The sequence below is a fragment of the Eptesicus fuscus genome, chromosome 24 (assembly GCF_027574615.1).
Source record: "Eptesicus fuscus isolate TK198812 chromosome 24, DD_ASM_mEF_20220401, whole genome shotgun sequence".
In the NCBI taxonomy this organism is placed as follows: Eukaryota; Metazoa; Chordata; class Mammalia; order Chiroptera; family Vespertilionidae; genus Eptesicus; species Eptesicus fuscus.
The window spans coordinates 15,727,617-15,754,788 of record NC_072496.1 but is presented as its reverse complement, the minus strand read 5'-3'; the positions used below and the strand labels follow the sequence as shown (position 1 = coordinate 15,754,788).

General features: G+C 41.8%; 1 protein-coding gene across 4 annotated transcripts in view; it reads right to left on the bottom strand.

Annotated features, from left to right (window-relative positions):
• The window catches only part of CDC42BPA (CDC42 binding protein kinase alpha), a 198,286-nt gene that overhangs the window by 6,727 nt on the left and 164,387 nt on the right, over window positions 1-27,172 (bottom strand). For 3 of the 4 annotated variants that reach the window (XM_028134646.2, XM_008157993.3, XM_008157996.3), the window contains 12 exons: window positions 26,404-26,487; window positions 23,258-23,363; window positions 20,974-21,110; window positions 20,179-20,318; window positions 18,706-18,787; window positions 16,481-16,697; window positions 15,372-15,434; window positions 13,849-14,442; window positions 12,170-12,267; window positions 9,938-10,022; window positions 8,628-8,751; window positions 7,585-7,702 (listed from right to left, as the gene is read on the bottom strand). In XM_028134646.2, coding sequence (XP_027990447.2) covers window positions 7,585-7,702; window positions 8,628-8,751; window positions 9,938-10,022; window positions 12,170-12,267; window positions 13,849-14,442; window positions 15,372-15,434; window positions 16,481-16,697; window positions 18,706-18,787; window positions 20,179-20,318; window positions 20,974-21,110; window positions 23,258-23,363; window positions 26,404-26,487 — 1,848 coding nt within the window. Of the gene's footprint in view, window positions 1-1,836; window positions 2,023-7,584; window positions 7,703-8,627; window positions 8,752-9,937; window positions 10,023-12,169; window positions 12,268-13,848; window positions 14,443-15,371; window positions 15,435-16,480; window positions 16,698-18,705; window positions 18,788-20,178; window positions 20,319-20,973; window positions 21,111-23,257; window positions 23,364-26,403; window positions 26,488-27,172 lie in introns of all 4 variants that reach the window. The other variant, XM_054713143.1, reaches the window with a different exon arrangement.

Genomic DNA, 27,172 nt, shown 5'->3' with positions numbered 1-27,172 from the left:
AGGGCAGTTGTGAGCAATCAGGCCAGCAGGGGAGGGCAGTTGAGGGGGACCAGGCCTGCAGGGGAGAGCAGTTAGGGGCCACCAGGCTGGCAGGGGAGGGCCGTTGGGGTGACCGGGCCAGAAGGGGAGAGAAGTTGGGGGGGGGGGAACCAGGCCTGCAGGGGAGGGCAGTTGCGGGGGACCAGGCCTGCCAGGGAGGGCAGTTAGGGGTGACCAGGCTAGCAGGGGAGAGCAGTTAGGGGCAATCGGGCCGGCAGGGGAGCATTAGGCGTCAATCAGGCTGGCAGGAGAGTGGTTAGGGCGTGATCAGGCTGGCAGGCAGAAGCGGTTAGGGGCAATCAAGTAGGCAGACAGGTAAGTGGTTGGGAGCCAGCAGTTCTGGATTGTGAGAGGAATGTCTGATTGACCGTTTAGGCCCGATCCCACTTTAGGCCTGATCCCGGTGGGATTGGGCCTAAAAAGGCAGTCGGACATCCCTCAAGGGGTCCCAGATTGGAGAGGGTGCAGACTGGGCTGAGGGACATACACCCCCCCCCCATGCATGAATTTCATGCACCGGGCCTCTAGTTTATTTATAATACAGACAAAAGTAGGAAAATGAACTTCCTATAAACACAAATAACAAGTTAATGCTACGATTTACCAGAGGGCACTATAGAAAATGGGTTTGCATGATATGATCCAAATATCTTATCTGTAAAACTAACTTGAGAGCCTTAGCCGGTTTGGCTCAGTGGATAGAGCATTGGCCTGTGGACTGAAGGGTCCCGGGTTCGATTCCGGTCAAGGGCATGTACCTTGCTTACAGGTTCCCCAGCCCTGGTTGAGGCGCGTGCAGGAGGCAACCAATCAATGTGTCTCTTTCACATCGATGTTTCTGTCTTTCTCTCTCCCTTCCACTCTCTAAAAATCAATGGAAAAATATCCTGGGGTGAGAATTAACAATAAAAAACCCACAGAAAACACAAAAAGTAACTTGAGAAACGCCCCCTGAAGCTGTACGCATAGCAGGTGCTTCTTGATGGGAATGTGGGTATTCAGCGTTAGTGCCGCTGCTCTCCACTGCGAAGCCACCGGTAGCAAGACTGAGGCCCAGTGGTCGGCCGGCTGGACAGCAGGGCCACGGTCAGCCTTCAAAGGCTGCACAGCTGGTGTTTCTTCTCTGATTTGGCGCTTATCCGAGACCCCGGTTGGAATTAAAGGCACACCAGCAACTTGAAGATTAGCAAGACCACCTTCTCCTTGTGATTTTCCCTGTTGTCCATGAATACTGTTTGGAGACCTTTAAGCCAGAGGGAATTATTGCAGAGAGGAGGCCTGAGGATAGGCCCTGCCAGACTTTAATGTCACCAAATACAAAACAGTTCCCTGAATGAGCTAGGGAAAATTGAAATTCTGGGACCCCTCTCTTGTTTTTAACAGAATAAGGACCCACTTGGGGGCTATTTCTTATCATGGTATCTGTAATGGAAAATACCACGATGGGAAATGTTTTATGAAACATACAAAAACCTCTAACACAGTTTCAAAAATAAAATTGACATCCTCCCTGTCCTCACCTTTCTCTTCAAAAGAAGAAACGAAGTGGAGCTTGAAGAAAAGGAGGAGGAGGAGGAGGGGGAGGAGGAGGGGCAGGAGGAGGAGGAGGAGGAGGAGGGGGAGGAGGGGAAGGAGGAGGAGGAGGAGGAGGGAGAGGAGGAGGGGGGGAAGGAGGAGGAGGAGAAGGAGGGGGAGGAGGAGGGGGAGGGGAAGAATGGCCGCCTGGGCGGTCACTCAGAAGCAGGCAGCGGAGAGCCCGCAGGTTAGTAAGTTAACACCCGACTCAGCTGTTCATACCCTCAGAGCCATAAAGCTGGGTGTACCGGGGACAGAGCGCAGAGACGGGGAACGTGCAGGGTTTACGAAATCAGGAGAGAGAAACTTTTCAGCAGAATTAACAGTCATGTGATAGATGTGCTCAAAGTTGATCGGAGAGGAGATCAGACCGGAGTGATGATGAGGGGATGGATAGGGGAAGCCTGGCTATCAAAACAGAGAGGAGAAAACGGTGATAAGGTGATGAAATGGAGCCACTGGTTACATGTGACATTTCACACAACATGCATGTAGGAAAAATGAAGTAAGCGCCTCACATCAGAAATGAATCTTTAATGAAATATTTCTAGGCCGTGGAGTTACATTTTGTAATCATCATGCACCAGGTACTTAAACAGCTGATTTGCAAAAGAATCCTCCACCTTATGAACAAAACTGTTCTCTTCTATTGCTATTGGACTTTCAGTCAAAGGACTGTCAGAGTTCACTCCCACATTTTTTTACGTGGCAGAATCAACACGTGGCCAAACCTACTAAAAACATTAGGATAGAAAAAGCAAGAAACAACAAAAGAACAAGTGAACCGACAACCAGCCTCTTACTGTAAGTATTATGAAACGGTCTCTTTTCTTTGTTTTAAAATTTGAATTTATTGGGGTGATGATAGTTTGCAAAACCATACAGGTTTCAAGTGTACAACTCAATGAAACAAACATCATTCCACAGTTACTATTTTATTATAGGAAAATAATATCAGTAATAGCAAACTCTTATCACAAACCTAAAAAGATCAGGAAACGTCTTTAGAAACCCAAAACCATTTCCTGGTCATTATAGATCTGTGGCATGAGTTTGCTTTACTGATCTTATTGTCTTACTAGAGGCCCGGTGCATGAAAATTCCTGCACTGGAGGGGGGATCCCTCAGCCTGGCCTGCCCCCTCTCACAGTCCGGGAGCCCTCAGGGGTGGGAGGCGACCCGGTGATCAGGGGAAGGTGACGCCCCATCACACCTCTGCTGCTGCCACTGCTGGCAGTGCAAGCCTCGGCCAGCCCTGGTTACCTGAGCCTCGGGCCGGCCCTGGGCAGCTGGGGGGCTGAGTGGACTGGGGGACTCTGGAGGCAGGCATGTGAAACAGCTGGGCCCACCTGGGGGCGGGCCCGGCCTTGCCGCACGCCTGCCACCCCAGTGGGGCTAAGGGGACTGGGCGCTGCCATCTTTGAGGGCGTGACAGTCAATTAGCATATTCCCTCCTTACTGGCTGTGGGCACCACCATCTTTGAGGGTGGGCCAGTCAATTAGCATATTCCTTCCTTATTGGCGGTGGGCGCCACCATCTTTGTGATGGTGTGAGGGTCAATTAGCATATTCCCTCTTTATTAGATAGGATTATAAAAACTAGAGGCCTGGTGCACAAAATTCATGCACGGGGGGTGTGTGTCCCTCAGCCCGGCCTGCACCCTCTCCAATCTGGGACCCCTCGGGGGATGTCTGACTGCCAGTTTAGGCCCGATCCCACAGGGATGGAGCCAAAACCGGCAGTCGGACATCCCTCTCGCAATCTGGGACCGCTGGCTCCTAACCACTCGTCTGCCTGCCTGCCTGATCACCCCTAATTCCTCTGCCTGCCTGACCGTCCCAACCCCTCTGCCTGCCTGCCTGATTGCCCCTAACTGCCTCTGCCTACTGGCCTGATTGACCCTAACTTGCCCCCCTGCTGGCCTGAACGACCCTAACTTGCTCCCCTGCCAGCCTGATCGCCTCTAACTGCCTCTGCCTCGGCCCCCAGCCTAAGCCACCGACACTGCAAAGCCACTCACTGGGAGGTGGCGGGCAGCTGGCCCCAAATTCACCTCCTGCCGTTTTGGTCCACATGTCAAATTTGCAAAGAAGAAGTGCAGGAGGTGACCTGGTGGATCAGGGGAAGGCGCTGCCCCCAATACCCTGCTGCTGCTGCCACTGCTGGTCTGAGCCTGGGCCCTTTGCAGCCGCTGCAGCTTTGTCCGGAAGGACGTCCGGAAGGTTGTCCTAAAGATGTCCGCCCTAATTAGCATATTACCCTTTCATTAGTATAGATAGTAACTGTGGAATATACTAATTATTGGTTTATCTTTAAGCAGCCCAAGCTTATCTCCATTTAGATACCCAGAAGAATGGGTTTGTTTTTAACAAGGGAAAAATCTTCCCTTAAATGTTCAGGTGTGTTTAACTAAAATAATGTAAAGGTAAAGATACAGAAACACGCTCTTGAAGCCCAGGACTCTAGTTTTCAGATAAAATAACTTTAAGCGGCAAAATTACTTCTTAAAGCTCTAAGAGGTCACTGAGCTAAAACTTTTATTTATTAGTAACTTTAGAAATGGGTAAAAGGCTAAGAAAAATAAAGCTAGTAGAGGTAAAATTATTTTTATATTCAATTGGAGACAAATTTGTTGTTTATTACCAGTATCCACTGATGAAAACAAGGTAATTGACAAAAAAGATTCAAGAAAATGAACACAGCGTGTACTTCTCAGGCACACACGCTATTTTATATTAGTTGCCTGTATTCTCGGGGCTCACGAAGGAACATGTGGAAGGTTCACGTCTGATACGGGAGATGAAAGAAAAATAAATGACTCTCTCACCCTCACTACCTCTTCCACATTCATAAGGCAAACAACCCCATTTCAGTATCACTTTGTTACAAATGAAACAGAATCAAGCTCCAAAGACATGGATAAACTCTCGATAAGCACGGAAGCATTTCACAGGGAAGCAATACTGACCTGAGTGAGTAAAACATAACCGCGTCTGCGTCCTTGCTCTTTGCTCGGACGACAATGCGTAGCTTTGGTATTTAAAAACTCTTCTTATATAGGTTAACGTTAGATCAATTTAATTCATCTTTATGTTCGGAAATAGTCCATTAATATAGGTACTCCCCTTTCAGTAGAAAGATCATACTAAATTCTGAGAATATGTCAAAGTATACAAGCTTCTCAATAAGTAGGGATCCAGACATGCATATTCTTGTTCTGTTTACCAATGTCTACCCCAAGACTAGCGTTCTGGGTAGACAGTATATCAAGAAACGTTTGCTGGTGTTAAATGGACGCCTATGAAAAGCCCAGCATGAGTGTCCTTTGCTAGTGAAATGGAGAAAGTCAGGTGAAAATAAAATAAGACATGACAGTAAACACAGAAATGCACACACACAAACCCTTTACCGCAATACGACATGTACAGGTGAGCAGGGTTCAAGAATGTGCACCAACTTCCAGTCCTCGAAACACAACAGTGCTCACGTGACAGGAAGGCATGAAAGGAAAGGGGGGGACGTGGAAAAGTGCTGGGGAAGTCACTCGTGTGAGTGACAAGAATCAGTGAGGCGGTCCCGGGCCAGTAAACTCAGTGAGCACAGACACTGAGTCACGTGGGCTCCGGGAGTGGGCAGCCAGCACAGAAGGCACGTGTCATGATGTCGGGTGGGGACGAACCTTGGGGAAATGCTCTCTGAACTTGGTTTGCTTAGTAACAAAGCCTGGACTTTACTTGAAACAAAAAATAAAATAGAGACTTCTTTTCAGTAGGAAAGGGAGAGGAAGGAGGGATGCTCTGATATGAAAGTTCTTACGATGGTTGCAATCTGACATTCAGCGTCAGTGGGCTTATTCAGGTCTAAGAAGACCAAGTCTTACTGGGTATGAAGTCAAAGAATTCTGGGACATCAGCAAATTGATTTTTCGCTTCATGGCAGAAAAATACCAAACAGAAACATTTTATTAAATCCTAAAACTATTTCACTTTAACGAAGATACTGTAATATCTAGGATATAATATAATTTATTAAAGGATTTTCTTCTTGCTATATTGTTGGATTACATGATATGAAAACTATTCTTTTTTGTGCACTAAAATGAAGTAAAAGTGAAAGAAAATTTAATTTTAAAAAAACAATACCCATTAAAGCCTTGTTAACTACTGAAATAATTTTGTATTTGCTTTGCATCATATATGTATGTGTTCAAAATTTATATCCTTCTGTCTCTCCATAATGCTAACTATATATCAGGTGTTGAAAAACTATTTACTAACTAAATTTTTAAAAAGTTTCATTAAAATAGTATATAAGACTTCATCAATCACATAGAAGCTATAAATATATGCACATTTCAACTGTATCATAATTTAAAAATTCTCTCTTAAGGTACTTTGTACCTGGCATGGTAACTCCCATAGGAAAAACGACAGAGGCTTTGTGCTGTGTGGCTGATACATTTCCTGCTGGGAATAAAGGGAAAGCGGATGGAGGGCTTTAAGCAAATGGTCAGGATGGGAAAAGAAAGGAGAGAAATCTGAAATCTCAGTCCCAGGCAAAAGTTGAAAAAATAGTATAGCATTTAAATATAACAGTTTAATATGTAGACTCAGCCTCTATTTATGCCCAATATTTTTAGCCTGATATTTATGCTCAGCCTTACATTTTCTAGTTTTAATTACTATATCAAGATTAGCTGCACTCTTTTTGTACAATTTATTTACATTAACCAGCACAGCTAATGAAAGTCCCATTCTGAAAGGATGAGTGACTATTATGAATGATTTGAACGCAAAGGAAGGAATATTAGTATAACCACATAATGTCTTAATGAGAATGTCACTTTCATTCATAAGCAGACCACCTGGTTAATGGGATATTTACAATGAGGAACTTGGACTCAAATGAATGCACATTTTTTGTTCCTCCCATGAAATAAATGCAAAACTACCTATAAAGGCTTAATTTTTTAAAAACCTGACCGCACATCAAATTATATTACCTATCATTTTCCCGGCAGTGATGTTCACATCTGCTATGACCACAGAGTTAGTAATGGGGATAATAACAGACTTCCTTAGCAAGAGCTGCGGGTCACAGTTCACAAATTGTCTCCCAAATCGCCACAGTCTATAAATTACGCTTAAAATCCTGTGCCAGATCCAGATGCTCACCGACAACAGGGTCACGCTAGAGCTCCAACAGCGTGCGGAGAGCATCGGACAGAGACTGGAATGTTAAGTGTAAGTGGAGCCCACTAATAGACTTAGTTTCAGCATAATAGGCCCAAGAATCCATCTTAATGCTGTTAAAAAAAACAATAGTTTTCCCATGTGGCACTTTTTAAAATTTCACAATCAGATGACAGGTGTGACCTTTAAAGACCAAGCCAGTGCGGTCCCGGGGGTGGGGTGGGGTGGGGTGGGGTGGGGTGGGGAGGGGAGTGCCAGAATCAAGTCTCAGTGATTTGGTCACCAAGTTCTGAATCTTGGTAGGAACCCTCTTCAAAGTTGGAGTTTATTTTACCAACAAAGGAAATCTAGGTATGGGACAAGTTTATAGGTTATGCAACTAAACAGAAACTTGATGTCTTTGGTGTTTGACAGATGTCTAAATTTTGTGTTTTTCTCATCAGGTATGCCGTCATGCATCTCACATATATTGTGACACACTGTGATAAACATTTCCTCATTATCCTAATATATGCTTTTAAGTCATATACACACACACACACACACACATATATATATCTGAGCACATATATGGGGGGTGCAAAAGCAGGTTTACAGTTGTTCATATGGAAAGACATGCAGGTTATGACCATCACAATAGCTTTATTAACTCAAAGAATGTCACATGCAACTGTAAACCTACTTTTGCTCACCTCTGTACACACACACACACACGTATTCCCCCTCCCTTACTCTTAACCCCAATTCATATTCACATTCACTCCTCATTTCTCTTACCACAGGCAGGTCTTTTAGGATCTGTATTCCATCTCCTGGACCCATGTGTGCTATGTGGTTAAAATTAGTTGGATTAGAAATTAATTTATTTCTCATTTCAGGATCTCGTAGCATCTCTCTGTAAGAGAAAACACCTGTTTAGACACTTCTATGATCAATCTAGATAACTCTAGAAAAAAATTAAGTATACATTATTTTTTCATAAAAATAAATGTGAAATCATGTTAATATGGATAGGATTAAAATAATATAAATAATCAATAAAATTTACTTAGATTTGTTTTACATTTTAAATAAAAGATCTTACAATTTTTTGGTGAGAAAAGAGCATTTTAGTACAGAGACATCGAAGAAGCTCTATTCTATTTCACAGATAATCTGAGCATTTATGTATGTCTCAAAATAATTGATAACACTTAGAAATGTTTTTACATGTAATTGGAAATACTATAAGCCTATTTTTGTTTACTCATAAAGAGAATAGTGAATCTAAAGTTCTTAATTATATAAGGTTTACTACTATGCAATGATTGGTTCTATGTTTACATTGAAACAAGGTTCACATTCTAAAACTTCTAACTACTCCACATACATAGAGAAATGAATCAAAATATGGTACTTTAGTCTAATTCACACAAAGTGAAGAGTGTTAATTAAAGTGACTCTGAGCCCTAGCCAGTTTGGCTCAGTCGATAGAGTGTCAGCCTGCAGTCTCAAGGGTCCCAGGTTCGATTCTGGTCAAGGACATGTACCTTGGTTGCGGGCACATATCCAGTGGGGTGTGTGCAGGAGGCAGCTGATCGATATTTCTCTCACATTGATGTTTCTAACTCTCTATCCCTCTCCCTTCCTCTCTGTAAAAAAATCAATAGAATATATTTAAAAAAAAAAAGTGACTCTGAGACGTACAGTCATTATTGCAGTTTCTCCCACCACAGATTTTCAGAGATCAAATGTTCCTTCCAAAACAAATACAATATCATCACCAACAGCCCTGCCCGTGCTCCCAGCCTGTGCGGGTGACGCAGAAACGAAACGCCTACCTCCTCTGCTGCATCCTCTCCTCTTCTGGGACCCGGAAGGAGTAACGCCGCTTGTTGTTAATATTTCTAACCATCTGTTTTCGACTGTTATCTGTGGTTTCAGGAACTACCAGTTCATCCCCTTCTGTTTAAAAAATACAGAGAACAAAGATGTTCGTTAGAGTGCTAGAATGCTTTTTACCCATTCGTCTCTAAGACAGTATGAACTTAATCATGCAATCACAGTACATGCAATTCTGATTTTTAAAAGTTGTGTTGATCATAGTAAAATAAGCAATAATCATCAACAGTACATAAACAGATAGATGCTGAAATTAAACATAACTTACAAAGGGTAGCTTCACTTTTATTTGATTATAAACATAAAATAGCACAGTTTTACTAGGAAAAAAGAAAAATGTCGTTGCCTCGGTGCCCGGTCACTCTGGCCACCCTCCCGCCATGACTACACACCTTCTCTCTCCTTCTAGGTGCTGGTCTCACTGGCTCAGGGTGTTAGCTATTGCTAACCTGCACAGTAATCAGGCATAAATGGTAAATTACTCATGTAAATGATCATTACAATCATTTTTACATATTAAAGCATTTCCTTTGCATGATGCCATCTGCGAGGTGAGGGGTCAGGAAAAGGAATCGTGTTCCTACCAGCTGCCTTTACTACAGGCAAGAATCTGTCACCTTCCTGCGCTTCTCAGCTGGGGCCGAGGATACTGGTTCACATCACCTAGTGAGCCCGTGCCCACCTCATTCCATTTCCATCCTAAATGCGCAGAAGTCAACAAACTGTCAGCCACGGGCCCCCAACCCATGCCGGGGTATGTGAACATACTGCCAGGACAACTGTACCCACAACATGGTAGATGCCATTTTCTAAGCAAGATCAGGGAGAAGAGGAAAGCTCCTAAGCCCGATGCATCGAATGGCAGGAGAGGTATTCCCACAGCCCCGGCAGGAGCTCCAGAGGAACTGTCACAGTTTTGTGCTACACACCCTGGTGAGGTTCTCCAGTATTACACGCACAGGGAACATACTCAGTCACACTTTCTCTACTTACCTTGGTGTTTCACAGAGAAACAACCAGGTAAGTCAGAAACAAATATTCCGACTGTACAGCTAGGCAAGCTAACCAGAACGGCTTTTGTCCATAGTTTATCTCAATCTATTGAGAGGGTATGACAGCGGCCAAGATGGCAGACTTCGGAGCAAGACACACTGGGTTTGAGTCTGGGCTCTGCCACTTCTTATCTGCAGGCAGTGAGCTCAGGGAGAACATTCCATTGAAGCTGTCCTATTAATGTGCATCTTCTTACCTGCCATCTTATTTTTGAAATAAATTAATCTAATCGTCTCCAAGCCTAAAAGATTTAATGATCCTTCACTGTTTAAGGGCCGAACCTAAAATAATAAAAAAATAAAATTAGTATTTCAACAAAACCTTCAAAAATTAAACCATAAAACTTTTGGCCTATTTATAAACCACACACATTTATATCCTTCCTCTCCAAAATAGAGCCCTCTCAGAAAATCAAGAAAAAAATTTAACATTAGTTCTAACTGGGAAGGTATAAAATTACCTAATTTGAACAAAGTTATAATGATAACATTTTAAAGGAAGACTATTCTGGACAAAAAATAAATAAAAAATAGAAATACATTTAAACCTTAAATTGGACTTCTTTAAAGCCATTAGTGACCAAATGATTATACAAGATATCAACACAGATACTTTATGACTCTTGTTTGAACTAAATGGACAAACGACATAGGTAACGGGGGACATGCAAATTAATACTTCAATGAGATACCACTTTATAACCAGTTACAAGGGCTATAAAACTATGAATTCTGACAATGGCCAGTGTTTGAGAGAATGTGTGTCAGCAAAAACTCTTATACACTGCTGGTGGGAGTGTCAACGAGTATAATTACTTTGTAAAATAATCTGACACCAGCTTGTAAAGCCAAATACTTGCATTTCCTGGGCACCATCAATTCCGTGCCCAGGCTCAGGACTTAAAAAAACTCCTGCACACACCATGCACCAGAAGATGTACGCAACAATGCTCACAACAGCAGAAAGCTGGGGAATCAGTCAAGTGTGCTCATCAGTTATGGCCTATTCACCCAACAACATTTTATATAGTGAAAGCGAAGAACAATATGTAACAACATGGTGGTTGGTGCATGGAACAACATGGATGCATCTTAGAAACTCAGTAAATGCATGAAGAAAGGAAGGTGACATACAAAACATTTTATAACCTCAAATGCAAGCAAAACTGAACAATATGTTGTTCAGAAATATTTAAATATAAAAAAAATTCCGGATTTTGTGACAAGCAAGGGAATGATAACAGCACTTGGGAGCGATTCCCGGAGGGAGTGTGCGGTAAGAGAGAACACACCGGCCAATGCAGTGACAGAGGGAATCAGAATTCTGGCCCTTAAGTTAGGAGGTCAGTTTAGTCAGGTTCTTCAAGGTCACATCTTCTTTCATATATATCGTAAAGTTTACACAACAAAAATAAAAGGGATAACTAACTGTAACCAACCCAAACGCACAGACTGAAGGACTGTTCAGCAGCTCTCTATAGAGTGGCGGCATCTGCAGGAGCTTCCTCACTGATGATGTGGCTTAAAATGGACGAAGATTTTGAAATATGGCCTTGGCTACTTTCTTCTACTTATTCTTCTAACCCTAGCCCCGAACTAATGGTACCTGCTACATATTCTATGTGAAACTACTACTCTTGCCAAATAACCATTCTATACTACTTACAAAAATTTCTCTTTACGTTATCACAGGGAAATGTTAAAGGAAAATATTGTTTTACTGGGAACATGTGAAAGCTTTATGTTTTAACTAGAGGCCTGGTGCACGAAATATGTGCACCGGGGTCCCTCAGCCCGGCCTGAGCCCTTTCGCAGTCCAGGAGCCCTTGGGGGATGTCCGACTGCTGGCTTAGGCCCGCTCCCCGCCAGCCGTGAGCCTGGCTTCTGGCTGAGCGGTGCTCCCCCTGTGGGAGCACACTGACCACCAGGAGGCAGCTACTGTGTTGAGCACCTGCCCCCTGGTGGTCAGTGCGCATCATAGCGACTGGTCATTCTGCCGTTAGGTCAATTTGCATATTAGCCTTTTATTACATAGGATTATGGGATGATTAAACACAGTATTGGTTCTAATTCTAATCATTCTCTGGCCTGTAAATCTGTCCTCACAGGATTTCAAACTGAACACCGTTACGTGAAAACCATCGTAATTAATAATAATGCACACCCTCAGAGCTCCTCAAACTAGAGGGGAAGTTAACGCTGACATCTTAGGTCGTAGGACACACTCTAGTTGTTCATTATAATAATTCATACTCCATACAGCAAAAGTAGTAAGAATAGTGTGGAACTGAGCTACTTATAAGATTAACCAGATTGATTTTTTTTCATTCTTAGCTAAATCCCACATTACCATTACATATGCCAGAAATTGCATGTTAGTGTTCACTTACACATTAGTTCGCTCAGCCCATATTTTAATGTTAAGTTACCTTTCTGAGTGGGAGAGTCTGAATCCACTCCATGGAGTTCACATCGAAGATGTCAACCGCGTTTTCACTGTACACCGACAGGTAGGGGGCATTGTAGCCTGGGAGGAGGAGGAGAGAGTGGCCTGCCGGTTACTTTTAATTATTCATAAAAGCCAGATATTCCATTTCTTATTCCACATGGTAAGTCAAACTTTGAATCATCTGACCAGGCTACAAAACAGCATTCATTCTAAATATGATGCCATAGATGTGAGTATATATTTCACAAGAAACAAAATGTTAAGTACAGTGGTGTCTCCGTTTGTGGATTAGAAGTACTTTTTTCTTTTTTCTAGATTTCCTGATGTGTCTGCAATAAGCATGCATGCTCTCCAAACGTCCTTCTGCTGAACCCCAAAGGCACCCGTGCTCCCCCAGCCTCCTGCCCTGTTGTGGTGGGAGGCGCGTTCCTCCTGCTGCCCGCATCCTGCCGGGTCTACATCCCGGCCTCTGGCCTCCTTGGGGGTCTTGCTCCAGTTCCTGTATTTACTATGGAGTCACCTTTTCCTAGTTCCCTAGTGGCTTACTTCTCTTCAGCATTTAAACATGCTCTACTAGTACCTTCCACTACAAACAAAATGTTTTAGATTGGATACTCCTACTTATTATATCACTAGAGGCCCGGTGCATGAGACAATTCATACACTGGAAGGGGGGGTCCCTCAGCCCAGCCTGCCCCCTCTCACAGTCCAGGAGCCCTCAGGGGCGGGAGGAGACCTGGCGATCAGGGGAAGGCGACGCCTCCATCACACCTCTGCTGTTGCCACTGCCGGCAGCGCAAGCCTCAGCTGGCCCTGGTTACCTGAGCCTTGGGAGGTCCTGGGTGGCTGGGCAGCTGCCATCCGAGGCTTGCCTGCGCCTCGGGCCGGCTGTGGGTGGCTGGGGTGCTGAGGGGACTGGGGGACTCCGGAGGCAGGTGCGCGGCGCCTGGGGGCGGGCCCAGCCATGCCGCGCACCTGCTGCCCTGGTGGAGCTGAGGGGACCGGGCACCACCATCTTATGGGTGCCGCCATCTTAGAGGGCGTGACAGTCAATTAGCATATCCCCTCCTTATTGGCTGTGGGTGCTGTCATCTTTGTGAGGGTGTGATGGTCAATTAGCATATTCCCTCTTTATTAGATAGGATAGGCAGTGAAATAGCATATAATGAGTATTCCAAAACTTATTAATGTCATATTTCCTGAAAGAGTGAAATAAACAATTTTTAATATATACCTATCTAAATAAAAACATGACGCTAAATAACACTTCTTATAGATGCTCCACTATCCTTTACAGAACTGATTAACTAATGCCCTTAGTAACTGCTTCTCCAGCTGTTAATAATCACACTGTATTTTTGAGGACCATGAAGATACTATTTAGGTTTTTTCAAAATACAATAACATGGGTTAAAAAATCCATCTAAGTACAATATTCCATAGAAAAATTAGCTTTAATTATTTGCATGTTAATGTTGATACTGTTGGCCTAGGCTTAACTACACATGGTTACTAGTACTTTACATAAATAACATAATTAATGCTTAGAAAAAACCTTACGGATGGCTTAAAAATGACCAGTTATTAACAATAAATGCATCTAGGAGATGGAGTAGAAGAGACAGAAAGAGAAGACAGCCAAAAGGAAGAGACTCTTACAACAAGCGGAAGGGTTAGCTGGCCACGTCAGCTCCTGCTGCCTAGACCTGCGGCCCTGGCAGTCGGTGTAGATCCCGATGCTGCTAAAACACAGCAGGTATTCTTTACTGGAGATCTCCACTGCGCAGATGGCGTCCATGGGCTGGTGTGTGATGAAGGACAGGGTGTGGTCACTTGAATGGAGCATACTGCATGGGGTTCCTTCTCCATTCAAGGGGTATCTTTGAAATCCCGACTGGAATCCCACACAGAGGTGTTCACTGAAGACTGCCATCCACTGGACATTATACGGGACTTGAATTTCCTTAAATTTTCTGTGACGGGTCTTGCTCTGAAACAGTTCATAACAGAGGACCTGCCTTTTCATAGCCACACACAGGCATGTCAGAGTGCCGTGACGCAATTTCCCCGACGTTATGGTCTGACACCCTTTGGTTTCCGCCAGCTTATAAAACTCAGTCTCCCGTCCGTCCAAAGCTGACATAGGAAAAAGGCGTACATGACGATTTCGTCCTGAGATCACAGCAACAAGCTGATCATTTGGAATGAGTTCAATCTGATGGATCTTCTTGTTGTCACCAACTCGAATAATTTCTATGCAAAGAAATAATAATAAATCAGATGCAAAATAATGTTTATTTATTAATCATATCCCAATTATACTCAAAAGGATATAAGTCAAAACTTACAATAAAGACAGATGCACTCATAGAAAAGAGTAACAGCTCAGAAGTCACAGAGGATGAGGAAGATAATCACACCCATTACAAGATCATTTAACTCACTACAGTAAAGTATTACATTTAGCACCGAGACCCCTGGCAGCCATGGCATAAAGTTGCTATGTGATCAGGCATGCCAGATCTTCAAAAACCACAACAATAAACCTTTTAACCTTTTTACTGGCACTACGTTCTAGGGAACTTTTTACTATGGGGTTCGTGTTTTTTTTTTTGTGTGTGTTTTTTTTTAAGTAACTCATATTTCACTAAAAGTATTTGTAAGGGTAATAAACTGATGAAGTTTAAATGCATTGTTTTCCCATGAACTAACTTGATATAAATACAGAACATACAGCTCTGTATTAAAGAATGCTAAATTAAATTGGTTTCTTTTTATTTCATCCAGTATTTATCTTTAGAAAAAGATCTTTTGTAATAAACTATGGGGGGAAAATCCCAACAACAAGCACATTTCAATGAGCTACCTCTTCGATACTATTGGGACAATGGAAAAAGCTAGTGCATTTTCTTCCAGCACCTTCTTTAGAAGTACAACCTGAGCCCGATAGCAGAACTTAGTTCCACAAGAAAGAGGATCCATACGTGGATGTTTTAGAACTCAGGATGATTATAGAAGTTAAAAAATTACCTTTGACTTATAAACATATCAAATTAGGTGTGGAAAATTTCAATTATAGAAAAAATAAGCAAATCCTGCTGTTTAAAGAATTTAGAAACTAGAGTTTAGGATTTTCTAGCAACATACAGGTTAAAGTTACCCCACAATAATGTTTTTCTTACCATCTTTGGTGACATGCACAACAAATAAACCTTCTTCATTTCCCAAAGCTATCCTTTCATGATCTATGCAAGATATAAATAAATATGAAACATTTTTATTAGGTAAAAACTATGTAAACTAATAGAATAAAATAGATAATAAAGAAATTTGATACAAAAACCTGAAATAAATAATATTAAAATAGCAATAAAAATTTTTACTATTAAATTTCCATTCATTTCTTTTTAAATAAAATAATCATTAGAAAATTATATCAATATTTACAAAAAGAAGTAAATGTTTATTCAATAAAAGGTGAAAAAATGAAAACCTAGTCTATGAGTGCCCTTGGTCCAGTTCCATTTCTTGTTTTGGACCAATTTGTGAAAGGCACTGAACCTACTCATTCAACTTTTCATTATTTACTAGAAAGTAACAAAAGAGCTAGATGTGTACATAGGAATATGGTGATAATTTAAACCTCCAGACACACAGGCTACCATTGTTTAGGGCAGTGGTCGACAAACTCATTAGTCAACAGAGCTAAATATCAACAGTACAACGATTGAAATTTCTTTTGAGAGCCGAAAACCGACTTCTGCGCACGGGCCACGAAGTTTCAATTGCACTGTACGTGCGCGCCCGCACGTGGTGTTTTGTGGAAGAGCCACACTCAAGGGGCCAAAGAACCGCATGTGGCTCGCGAGCCGCAGTTTGCCGACCACTAGTTTAGGGCATCTGATTACAAGGGCATTCTGTTCCGCCCTGCCTCTCAGTGAAACTTCCCAATAACCTGTGCAAGGCAACTGGCACCTACATTGGACACGGAAGGTTACGCTCTAAGAAACCAAACAACTGTTCTCAGGCGCACACGCAGAGGATAGATACGTTCAACGTTCAACTTCAGCACTGCTGCTTTTGTCAGAAGAAAACATATTTGAAAGTGCACTTACTCTTGTTTACTGAGAAACAAAGCTTAAAATGGTCTCATTCATTCAATAAACACGGGGCACCTGTGATATAACACTTAGCAGGTTGGACACTGGAATTCCTAGATGAAAGCCAGCCCCCCGGACCAGATAAATTAGGAAACAATTATGATCACATGACCGATGTTAGCAACGCCTACCTATGATTGCAGCGGCCTGGGTGGTTTTAATGAGGGGCAGAGTGCTGTCATACGCCTCTTTGGGAACATAGACTGAGCGGTCTCTGAATTTGTTTTTCTTCAGGATCTTCTGTAACTCACTCAGCACTCCCACCCACTTGCTCCTCTCGTTCTCGCTGTCTGCCAGCATCAGGATGGAACATTTGTTGTTCGGTGCCGAGAGCTGGGACGTTGTGACCTAGACAAATGGAAACAAATTCATGATATTAGAAAGCAGACGCCCTTAGGTCAGTTTTATGCTTAGATTAGTTTGCTTCGCCCCGGCCCAGCGGTCGCCAGCCTTTCGGACCTCACGGACCACCCGGGGTCCTCCGGTTGGCGACCGCTGCTCTAGCCAACAAAGTGAGCGTCCGCTGCGTGACACCTTCAGCAGCGGTCAGCCATTCCTACTCAGAAGAATTAGTTCCAGCATTAGAATTCGTGGCAAAGCAAAGGTAGCAGATGCCATTCTAAATGTCGGTATCATTTTTATTTGCTTTGTATAAAGTGCCAGAATATTATCACTAGAAAATGCAACTGACATTTCTGAGTAAATACTGACCCTGGGCACTGATCAAAGCACTTTACAAGCATTAACTCACATCACCCTCTCACCATCTTCATAAGGTAGTTATTGTTAGTACATCCTGACCTTTTATATAAAAACACTGTGATGCAGAGAAATTAATTTCCCCAAGGACACACAACAGGAGTGGGGTCCCTGTCCATGCTCGTAAGCACTATATTATACTGACTTTCAACTTATTTTACAAGTCAGAAATGCTCATAAATACTTACATTCTCTGTTATTTCATAACAATAACTCACATTATCTTAAAGAAGATCAGATCACTTTAGTTACTATTTAAATGAAGCCTATCATTATGCAAACAGCATCCATAACTGGGCAGATTTAAATTACATATACTGTATATGGACCCTTTATAAAATGTAACTTAAACAGCATGACAATAAAACCCCACTATGTATCAATTACAGAAAAGTGGGCTTCTATAGGCTCCATAGGAGGCCGGAGAGAGCGTAGTAGTTGTTTTAGGAACTGAGACAAAGTAGAGTCTTTGTCTGACCTTCCTTAGATACAAGGCTCATGGACAAATACTCAGCATACAGGCATAAGGTTGGGCCAGTATCCCCTTAATTTAACCTCTATTATCTTAACTCACCAATTCTAGATTGCACTGTGGACAGCTTCCAAAGATGGGTACCAACAATCTTCCCATGGAATTCCATTCTTCTTGTCAAAAAGTGGAATCTAGCCCTAGCTGGTTTGGCAAAGTGGACAGAGTGTCAGCCTGCGGACTAAAGAGTCCCAGGTTCAATTCCAGTCAAGGGCATATGCCTGGGGTTGCGGGCTTGATCCCCAGTAGGGGGCGTGCAGGAGGCAGCCAATCAATGATTCTCTCTCATCATTGATGTTTCTATCTCTCTCTCCCTCTCCCTTCCTCTCTGAAATCAATAAAAATATATTTTTTAAAAAGTGGAATCTATTCCCTCCCCTTAAGTCCAGGCTGACCTCATGACTTACTTTGCCTAACAGACTGCAAGAGGGTTATATGTTTTTGGGTCTGCTCTTCAGAAGGCCTGGAAAGGCCCTTTGCTCTCCTGGAAGCCAGCCCCGGAGAGCGCGGCCAGCCTGCTGAACGACTGGAGACCACACAGAGCTCACGGAGGGAACTGACCGCCCAGCCAACAGCCGCACCAGCACCCTGATGTGAAGAGGAGGTCATTTTGGAGCTTCCAGCCCCCGTGAGCTGAATGCAGCCACATGAGGGGCCCCAGGCAACACCAAAACCACTGTGCAGCTGACCCACCGAATGCTGAAAAGTAAGTCACTGTTACTTGAAGCCACTAAGTTTTGGAGTGGTTGTTGCAAAGCAGTAAAACTGGAAAACATATTAATTTTTAAAATGAGATTAAAAAGAAAAAACTTCTATTTTTTAAAATATTGGGTAACTCACACTTAATCCATTTTCTGTGTGACAGTATTTATTTGAAAATTCAATTGTGATGCAAAAATATTATCCAAGAGGAACCCTAACTTAGAAGCTATACAGGAATGCTTTCCTCAGGACTCTCAAATTTAAATATTTACTTAGCACTATCCATCTACTCGAGTATTGGAGAGCCAAAACATATACTCATTAAAAAAAATGATTTAGTCATCGAATTATAACACACATACTTACTCTAAATATACAGGGTATATCTTTTCGACTTGCATGAATAACATCAGAAGCCAAGACTGAACTCACAGAAAATTCTTCATCCCTGAAGGAAAGTGAAACGTTAAAAATAAGTGTGTGTGGGTATGTGTGTGGTCGTGGGTGTATATCCAAATAATACATATGAAACAACACTCAAAACTGAATTGCACAGAACATCCAAATTGAATTCTTTAAAAAATTTGATTTCCCCTCCATTTCAACTGATAGTGCCATCATAATTCATCGGTAGCTCTACAGTGGCACATTGCCAAGAGCTGGACAGAATTCCTGGCTCACCCAAAGTGCCAAGGCCAGTCGGGTCAAGTGTACTGGGATTCGCAAATGAACCCGAGCCCTCTTGCCTCCCATGAGACACCTCAAGTGCCCCCAACACAGCCCATCTGTCCTTTTACTGTTCCTTCAGCACCTAAAACAGATTTGCTCCGCAGTAATTTATTCCTGATTCGGTTACTGGTCCATCATCCTCTTGGTTTTGGAGGCTTGACACCTTAGTGTTACCTTCCGTCTTTCTCCCTCTTTCTATATTTAGGCCCTTAGCAGACACTGTCCGATTTTCCTTGCTAATATGTCTTGAACCTATTCCTTCCTATTCCGTATTTATGGGAAAGCTAGTATGTTAGAGATGCTGTACGAGATGCCAGTGTGAGCCAGAGCTGAAAGCCCAGCTCCGAGTGCTGGAGGAAGACCTGGGCTGGAGAGAGGAGTGTGGGAGTCAGCACGCTGCGTGTGGCGGGAGCTCTGAGTGTTAGTAAGGGGACCCCAGGAGAAGGGCTGGAGCTATGAGAAGAGGGAGGGAGGGCACTGAAGGAGCAGGTAAGACCTGAAAAACGAGGCCAGAAACAGTCACGACGTGTTTACTTAAATGCTTGCCAACGCATTATATATTCCAAGAGCCTATCTGACTTTGAGATTTTTATTTCCTTTCCTCACATGGAAGTTATATTCTAAGCCTTTAGGTGATGATATAAACACTACGCAGTAGGCTTCCAATACCACAGCAACCTTTAAACTGGTCCTTTGGATGCAAACATTAGCTTCTTTTCTCTGACTCCCAGCCCCCCCCCCCCCAAACCTGTCCTATAACTACACCTTACTTCCTATTTTTAACTATGTTACTACTAAAGGCCTGGTGCACGAATTTGTGCATGGGTGGGGTCTGGCTGGCCCACCCAGATGGGGCCGATCGGCCGGGCTGGCCAGGGGGAGGGGCCGCAGGTGGTTGCCCAGCAGGCCCCGCCCCCTGGTCGAACTCCTGGTCCAGGGGACAATTTGCATATTAGGCTTTTATTATATAGGATAGCAGTATTAATAAATTAGAAAATTAACATGAAATGAGATTTAAATAAAAACATGGCAACATAATTAGAAGAAAAATCACACAATTTTGATCCCTATGTTGCAAAGATACCAGTGTTTTCCCCTTTGAAAGCTTACCTCATGTCAATCACTTGACTGACTACAACGCTGGGCTGCGATGCCTTTCCTTCGGCGACATCGTACAGGAAGAGTTTGAAGTCACAAACCACAGCTAATGCTCTCTGCCATCCCTTCTTCACTCCAGCTGGCTTAGGGATCTTAGGCAAACACACCAAGAAAACAACTCAAACCAAAACGTCACCCAGAGCCCTTTCACTACACATGCACCTGCGTGGTGGAAACTGAGGATAACACACACCTGAGCAGCCTGCCACTCTGGCTGGTAGAGCAGCAGGTGGAAGACATACATCATCAATAAAATGCGGGAATACATTCTTCAATCACTGCATGATTTTACATTCTGAACATTTTCAAATGGTACCATTTTAACGTTCACTAGTAATTCATTACAATAACATTCACGGATTTCTTTCTAAATAGCATAAAAGTCCAATTTGGTAGTAAGATGAAATGCAGCTTACACTTAAGATGTCATTCAAGATTACAAGTAAGATTATGCCTTGATACCATCTCATACTTCATAAGCATATGCCACTCTCCACCAAGGCCAAGGGCTGAAGACTCTTTTTATGGAGATTTCAACATTTGTTCATTACAAGATAAAGACTGAGCAGAACATTTTAGAATTGATTTCCAAGCAAAGACAAGGTTTGTGTTTTTTTCAAATCATTACTTTGAATGAAATAAAATTATTAGGTAAATTTATTCATTTAATTTTCTGTTAAAGACTGTATTTGTAAGGTGACTGGACTGCATTTTACTCCAATCTAACCCCAGCCGAATGACACTTACCCTGACATGACCTTCATACGCTGTTCCTATCCCTTTCTGAGGGTCTATACCCAGGGGACCTTTCGTCTGTTCAGGAGGAACTGGACACGCGGTGGGAGCTTTGTTTACACAAGTTATATGACACGAGAATCCACACGCTTTTGGAAGGACAAAAAAGAAACAAAGTTCAATGAAAGTTCATTTTACAAAAAGAAAATCCACAAAGAATTCATTACAAGCAAGGTAAATGAATGCTTCTCTCTGAACTTATTTTTAAAAACTATTTTGTCATTTGGAGAGCTGATTTATTTGTTCAACAAAAGAATTTCAATAATGTCAGTCATTATCCATCATTTCATTCACTCAAAACTCAAATCTCCACTTTCCAAACTGAGCATTTTCTTTGGCTCTAAACTCAGGCATCTAACAAACTAATTAAGATAATGCACTTGCGATTTGCCACTTGGGTTGGGAGAACTAACCAAACATAGAATGCATTGCGTGGATGCTACTAATTCCCCCCTATCCAAAGTATTCACTTCAGGCCCTCTACAGGGCCCTCTACAGGGTCCTCTACAGGGTCCTCTACCAGGGTCCTCTACAGGGTCCTCTACCAGGGTCCTCTACAGGGCCCTCTACAGGGCCCTCTACAGGGTCCTCTACAGGGTCCTCCACAGGGTCCTCCACAGGGTCCTCTACAGAGCCCTCTACAGGGCCCTCTACAGGGTCCTCTACAGGGCCCACTACAGGGTCCTCTACAGGGTCCTCTACAGGGCCCTCTACCGGGCCCTCTACAGGGTCCTCTACAGGGTCCTCTACCGGGTCCTCTACAGGGTCCTCTACAGGGTCCTCTACAGGGCCCTCTACAGGGTCCTCTACAGGGTCCTCTACAGAGCCCACTACCGGGCCCTCTACAGGGTCCTCTACAGGGCCCTCTACAGGGTCCTCCACAGGGTCCTCTACAGGGTCCTCTACAGGGTCCTCTACAGGGCCCTCTACAGGGTCCTCTACAGAGTCCTCTACAGGGTCCTCTACAGGGCCCTCTACAGGGCCCTCTACAGGGCCCTCTACAGGGCCCTCTACAGAGCCCTCTACCGGGTCCTCTACAGGGCCCACTACAGGGTCCTCTACAGGGCCCTCTACAGGGCCCTCTACAGGGTCCTCTACCAGGGTCCTCTACAGGGTCCTCTACAGGGTCCTCTACAGGGTCCTCTACAGGGCCCTCTACAGGGTCCTCTACAGGGCCCTCTACACGGTCCTTTACCAGGGTCCTCTACAGGGTCCTCTACACGGTCCTTTACCAGGGTCCTCTACAGGGCCCTCTACAGGGTCCTCTACAGGGTCCTCTACAGGGCCCTCTACAGGGTCCTCCACATGCATCTACTGGAGACTGACAACCTTCCTTCAAGGTCCCTCCCAACCCTAATGGCAAGAAACGAAAACTATATCAGAATTTGAATCAGTAACAATTTCCTTATCTTTTTCACAGTGAGCAGTAAATTATATATGAGGTATTGGTATAGTTGCAAGTCTCATGTGATTGTAAAAAAGCATATTTCTAAAATATACACAAATACTATATTCCGTTATAATTTAGAACATTTTCATTTCCGAAGTCATAGGAAAAATAAAGTGATGCCCAAAAAAACCACTGTTTTCTTTTCAAACGACCTCTGCTCTCTCCTCTCTCAGAATGTGGGCTCCGTGAGGGCAGGATCTGTGTTCCGCCGCCCCCAACCCCGCCCCATCCACCACTGCGTGCCCAGTGCCGAGAAGCACAGAGCGGCCAATCCATAAACATGACGATGAATCAGTGAATGGTAGGGAAAACCTCTGCTAATAATACTAGAAATAAAATACCTTTAGAGGCATAGTGGCAGACATTTGACATTTCTAAAAACATACTGTATTGTCTACTTTCCAATAACAATTTATCTGATCAATTAAACAAGGTTAAAATTAAATGAACAGATTCAACGATAACTTTCATGTCTTTTGCCACATATATTAATGGTTTTTCGAAACCACAAAATCATCTGAATAATAAAATAAAGATGAATAAGACATTTAAATATATCTCCCCTGAAAAAATGCTTCTGGGGACCATCTGTCTAGTTTCTCTAATATTCAACAGACTTTCGCAAGGTGCTCATTTTATTGCCTCTATTCCTGTTATGCAAAGAAAAGCAAATGATTAAGTAAAACAAACATTTACACACCTTGTGAAAAGAATAAAGTTACCGGATTACAGCTTCGGTGGTAGCTGTTAGGACTCAGTCACATTTTCTTACCATTTTATTCTTACCTTCACAGGAGCAGCCCTGTCGGATCAGCCCCACCATCACAGAGGTGCACTGGTGACACTTGGTGGGAGTCGTAAAAGATTTGACAAAAAACTGGTGAGTCTTGCGCTGCAAAGCAAATGGATAAAAAATGCACAGAGTGTTTCCTTCCAAAAATGTAACACCAAGTGATGCATTACATAATATCTGATTAAATGACTGAATGCGGTTTTTAAATATAGGTTTAAATTTAACTGTGTTTTACTGCATCAAACACAGAAAATATTTTATGACAATATAAAATCTTCTGTATTATGGTTTAAAACATCTATTGGATTTGTATATAAATTGTGTGTTGTTTTCTTATATTGTAAATTGATGTTTCAAGGCTGACCTTTGCAAACATTTCTCTATAAAAATACACGGTGTGTATGTGGATAGTTTTTATTAGTAATAAATGAAAAAGATATTTAAAAAAATGATAGGAAATAAATATGTCACTATCATAAAAGAAAACAAAAACAACAAAAACATACACATTGGTTATTTAAAGATTTTTCATATGATGAGTTTCTGGGCCCCACCAGCTACTGGAAAGTTTCTATATAGGAGTAAAATGAATTATTTTCCTTTCTCACCATATAGTTCTATAATCTATGCTCTTTAAATATTTTTATTAGGCAATATTGAGCTGGGTTATGATAAAATAAAATAAGTTATGATAATCAATTGCTCTTGAATTGACACTTGAAAAGTTATAAACTAGCTTTTATAACTAAAATTTTATAATTAAAATTTTGATTTCAGGATTTTTATCAATTCTTCAAATTACTCTTTAGCAGAGTTAAGTGAAATATTGTATGTTTATACCTGAAATAAAGAAATTTAACATGCATTCAGACCTCCTTAGGAAGAACTAAGAGTAATTAAAAATTCTTGCCTTATTATACATCATGTATTTGATTTTTCTGGGACCAAGAACAAATCATAAGCTTAAAAAATCTATTTCCTCCCATGGGAGTGGGCAGTATTAACACTTGACCACACGAAAATACATACAATTCTAGAGACAGATGGCAGCTGAAATTTCTTATTGAAAACCCAAAAGTTAAAATTCTCCAAGCCTTGTCTTGAGCCATGTGATGGTAAATCAATGTAAGAATTCAGTCTCCAGAATCCTCCTTCCCTCTCCTAATTAAGTCTCAGCACGTCTTAGTAATGAATGCATTATAACTGCCTTTCCTTCACTCATTACGTGAACTCAGAAGCAAATTACTTAATTCCTTTGTGTCTCACTTTTCTCATTACTTCTCTTTTATAAGTGTGATTCAGTTAAGCTAGTAAGAACTTTATTCTATATTCCAATAATATGTGAATACTGATGAAAAACTGTTATGAAGTATTCACTCCAGTTGAGACTAACTTCCCATAAAAAAACTAAAGAGAATATTCAAAGCTTTAAAATTTAAGTTAAAAATATATTTTACTTTTCTCAACTGTGATATGGGATTTACATACCACAGAAGAAACTCTTTAAAGAAAAACAAGAAATCATCGCCTGGCTGTAATGGCTCAGTTGGTTGAGCGTCATCTAAGGAACCGAAAAGTCACTGGTTCAATTCCTGGTCAGGGCATATGCCTGGGGTGTGGGCTCAATTCTAAGTAGGGGGCATGCAGGAGGCAGCTGATCAATGATTCTCTTTCATCAATGATGTTTCCATCTCTCTTTCCCTCTCCCTTCCTATCTCTAAAATCAATAGAAACTTATTTAAAAAATAAAAACCAAGAAATCATTTTATTTAGAAGAATGAACTATCAGAGCATTGGGGACTTGGAATGAGGTGAGACTCCCAAATTTAGAGCAATCATGGGCTCTGGTTCAACCTCAAACCATTCTATTCCAGACGTTCCTCAGGACCCTGGTCAGTTCCAAAGAGGCCCTGGGATGTGACTCTGTTCTAAGCAGGACAGGTTATCTATATGCTAACTCATCTGATTGCTCTTATGCGGACCAAGCACCGACCCAGGTGCAGGCACTATGCCAGTAGTTCACATGCATCATCTGATGTGATGGACACAATGCCGAGAAAGACAGGTATTACTTCCGTAGACAGATGAAGAAACTCAAACTCAGAGAGAATAAACAGGTTTCTGTCTGACGCTGCCAGCTCTCCAAGTCTCATAATATAAAAACAGGTAGAATATGATTCTAAAAAGACCTAGAACTACAGAAGACATGGTTAGGTCAAGACTAGGGGCATCCATGCCTGTGAATAAAATACAAGTACCCAATTTGTTAGCATCATATAAAATTTTGCTCAACGTTTCTCCTGAATACTAATTTTTACTCAATTTTTTTGCTCTTTAAGGGACCATCAAGAGTAAATCTGCTAGTGCTAACATTTTTTAATTATTTCAGTTTTCCAATTTTTAGAATTTCTTTGTAGGAGCTTGAGATAAGCAATTAAATCTGCATGTTCTACCATATACAACACTTCAGTCACAGTCACATTAAATAGAATGAAAAGATGAAAATTCGCCTGAATTTTTCACTAAATATATATATATATATTTTTTTAGTGCTTTATTAACCTCAACCTAAGATTCTTCCAAAAGTGACCTCTACTTAATACCATTCTTACAATACATCCTCCAAGCACTCCTCCTCACTCTAACAAACTTCATAACACTGAGTTTAAGAAAATGGAAGTCCTAGCCAGTTTGGCTCAGTGGATTGAGCGTCGGCCTGCACACTGAAGGGTCCCAGGTTCGATTCTGGTCAAGGGCACATGCCCGGGCTGTGGGCTCGCTCCCCAGTAGGGGGCGTGCAAGAGGCAGCTGATCAATGATTCTCTCTCATCACTGATGTTTCTATCTCTCTCTCCCTCTCCCTTCCTCTTTGAAATGAATAAAAATATATTAAAAAAGAAAAAGAAGATGGAAGAACAATGAAACAAACTTTGGACACTCCTTTTACCTTTCTCAAGGGTGATTATTTCCATTCATACAGAATTTATTTTCTTTCCAAATGTTCATGTTTGTAATTTTAAGGAAACCAATAGCAAAAAAGAAAAAAAAAATCACAGGAAATAAAAAAGCAGAAGAAACCCATTTTCATTTTGTGTGTTTTTTTCTTTTCAGAACACAACAGACTATAAGTAGACTGTACCTTAGACGGAAAGCCAGTTGAACCAGGGCATGCCTTTTTCTTTAAGGTTGGTGTGTGAACTGGAAGTGGAGAACTGTCTACAGTCTGAATCCAGGGGCAAAAAAGAAATAAATGTTATAAGAAACTCCATCCATTTTTAGCATTACTAGAAATAAATAAAAGTAAATAAAGCCAAGGAAAACATCAATAAGGCAAAATAGATCTCAATGAAGCTAAAATTCTCATAATGTTGATAATTTAAATTTCTGTCTGCAATATCTACAAGTGAAATATTAATAAAAATCATTTCAGTTTGGAAATACAAGAAACTTGGAAAAGAGAATCCACCAAAGAACACAAAAAATGTCACAGCACGTAGCCTACATAAAAACGAGGGTGTGTATTCTCACGTTCATCTAAAATGCCACGTTAATTCTAAAGAGCATCTGAAAGGGTTTTTAGCAAAATTTATGATCAAAATATTTAGAAGATTCTTTTAACTCCTTGATTTCTATATACGGAATGCATATTACATATATGAAATATAATTCTGTGGGATATATATATGCATATATATATATATGTATATATATATATATGTGAGAGAGAGAGAGAGAGAGAGAGAGAGAGAGAGAGAGATTGAATGATTAGTGGAATTTCTGTGCAGAAATTACTTTCCAAAGAAGGAAGTTAGATTATTACTATTGGGATCCAGAATTTACACATAAATTTAGTTACAAGCCATATCTTAATTTTATGGGGACTTGTTGTAAGATATTTCCTTGAATAA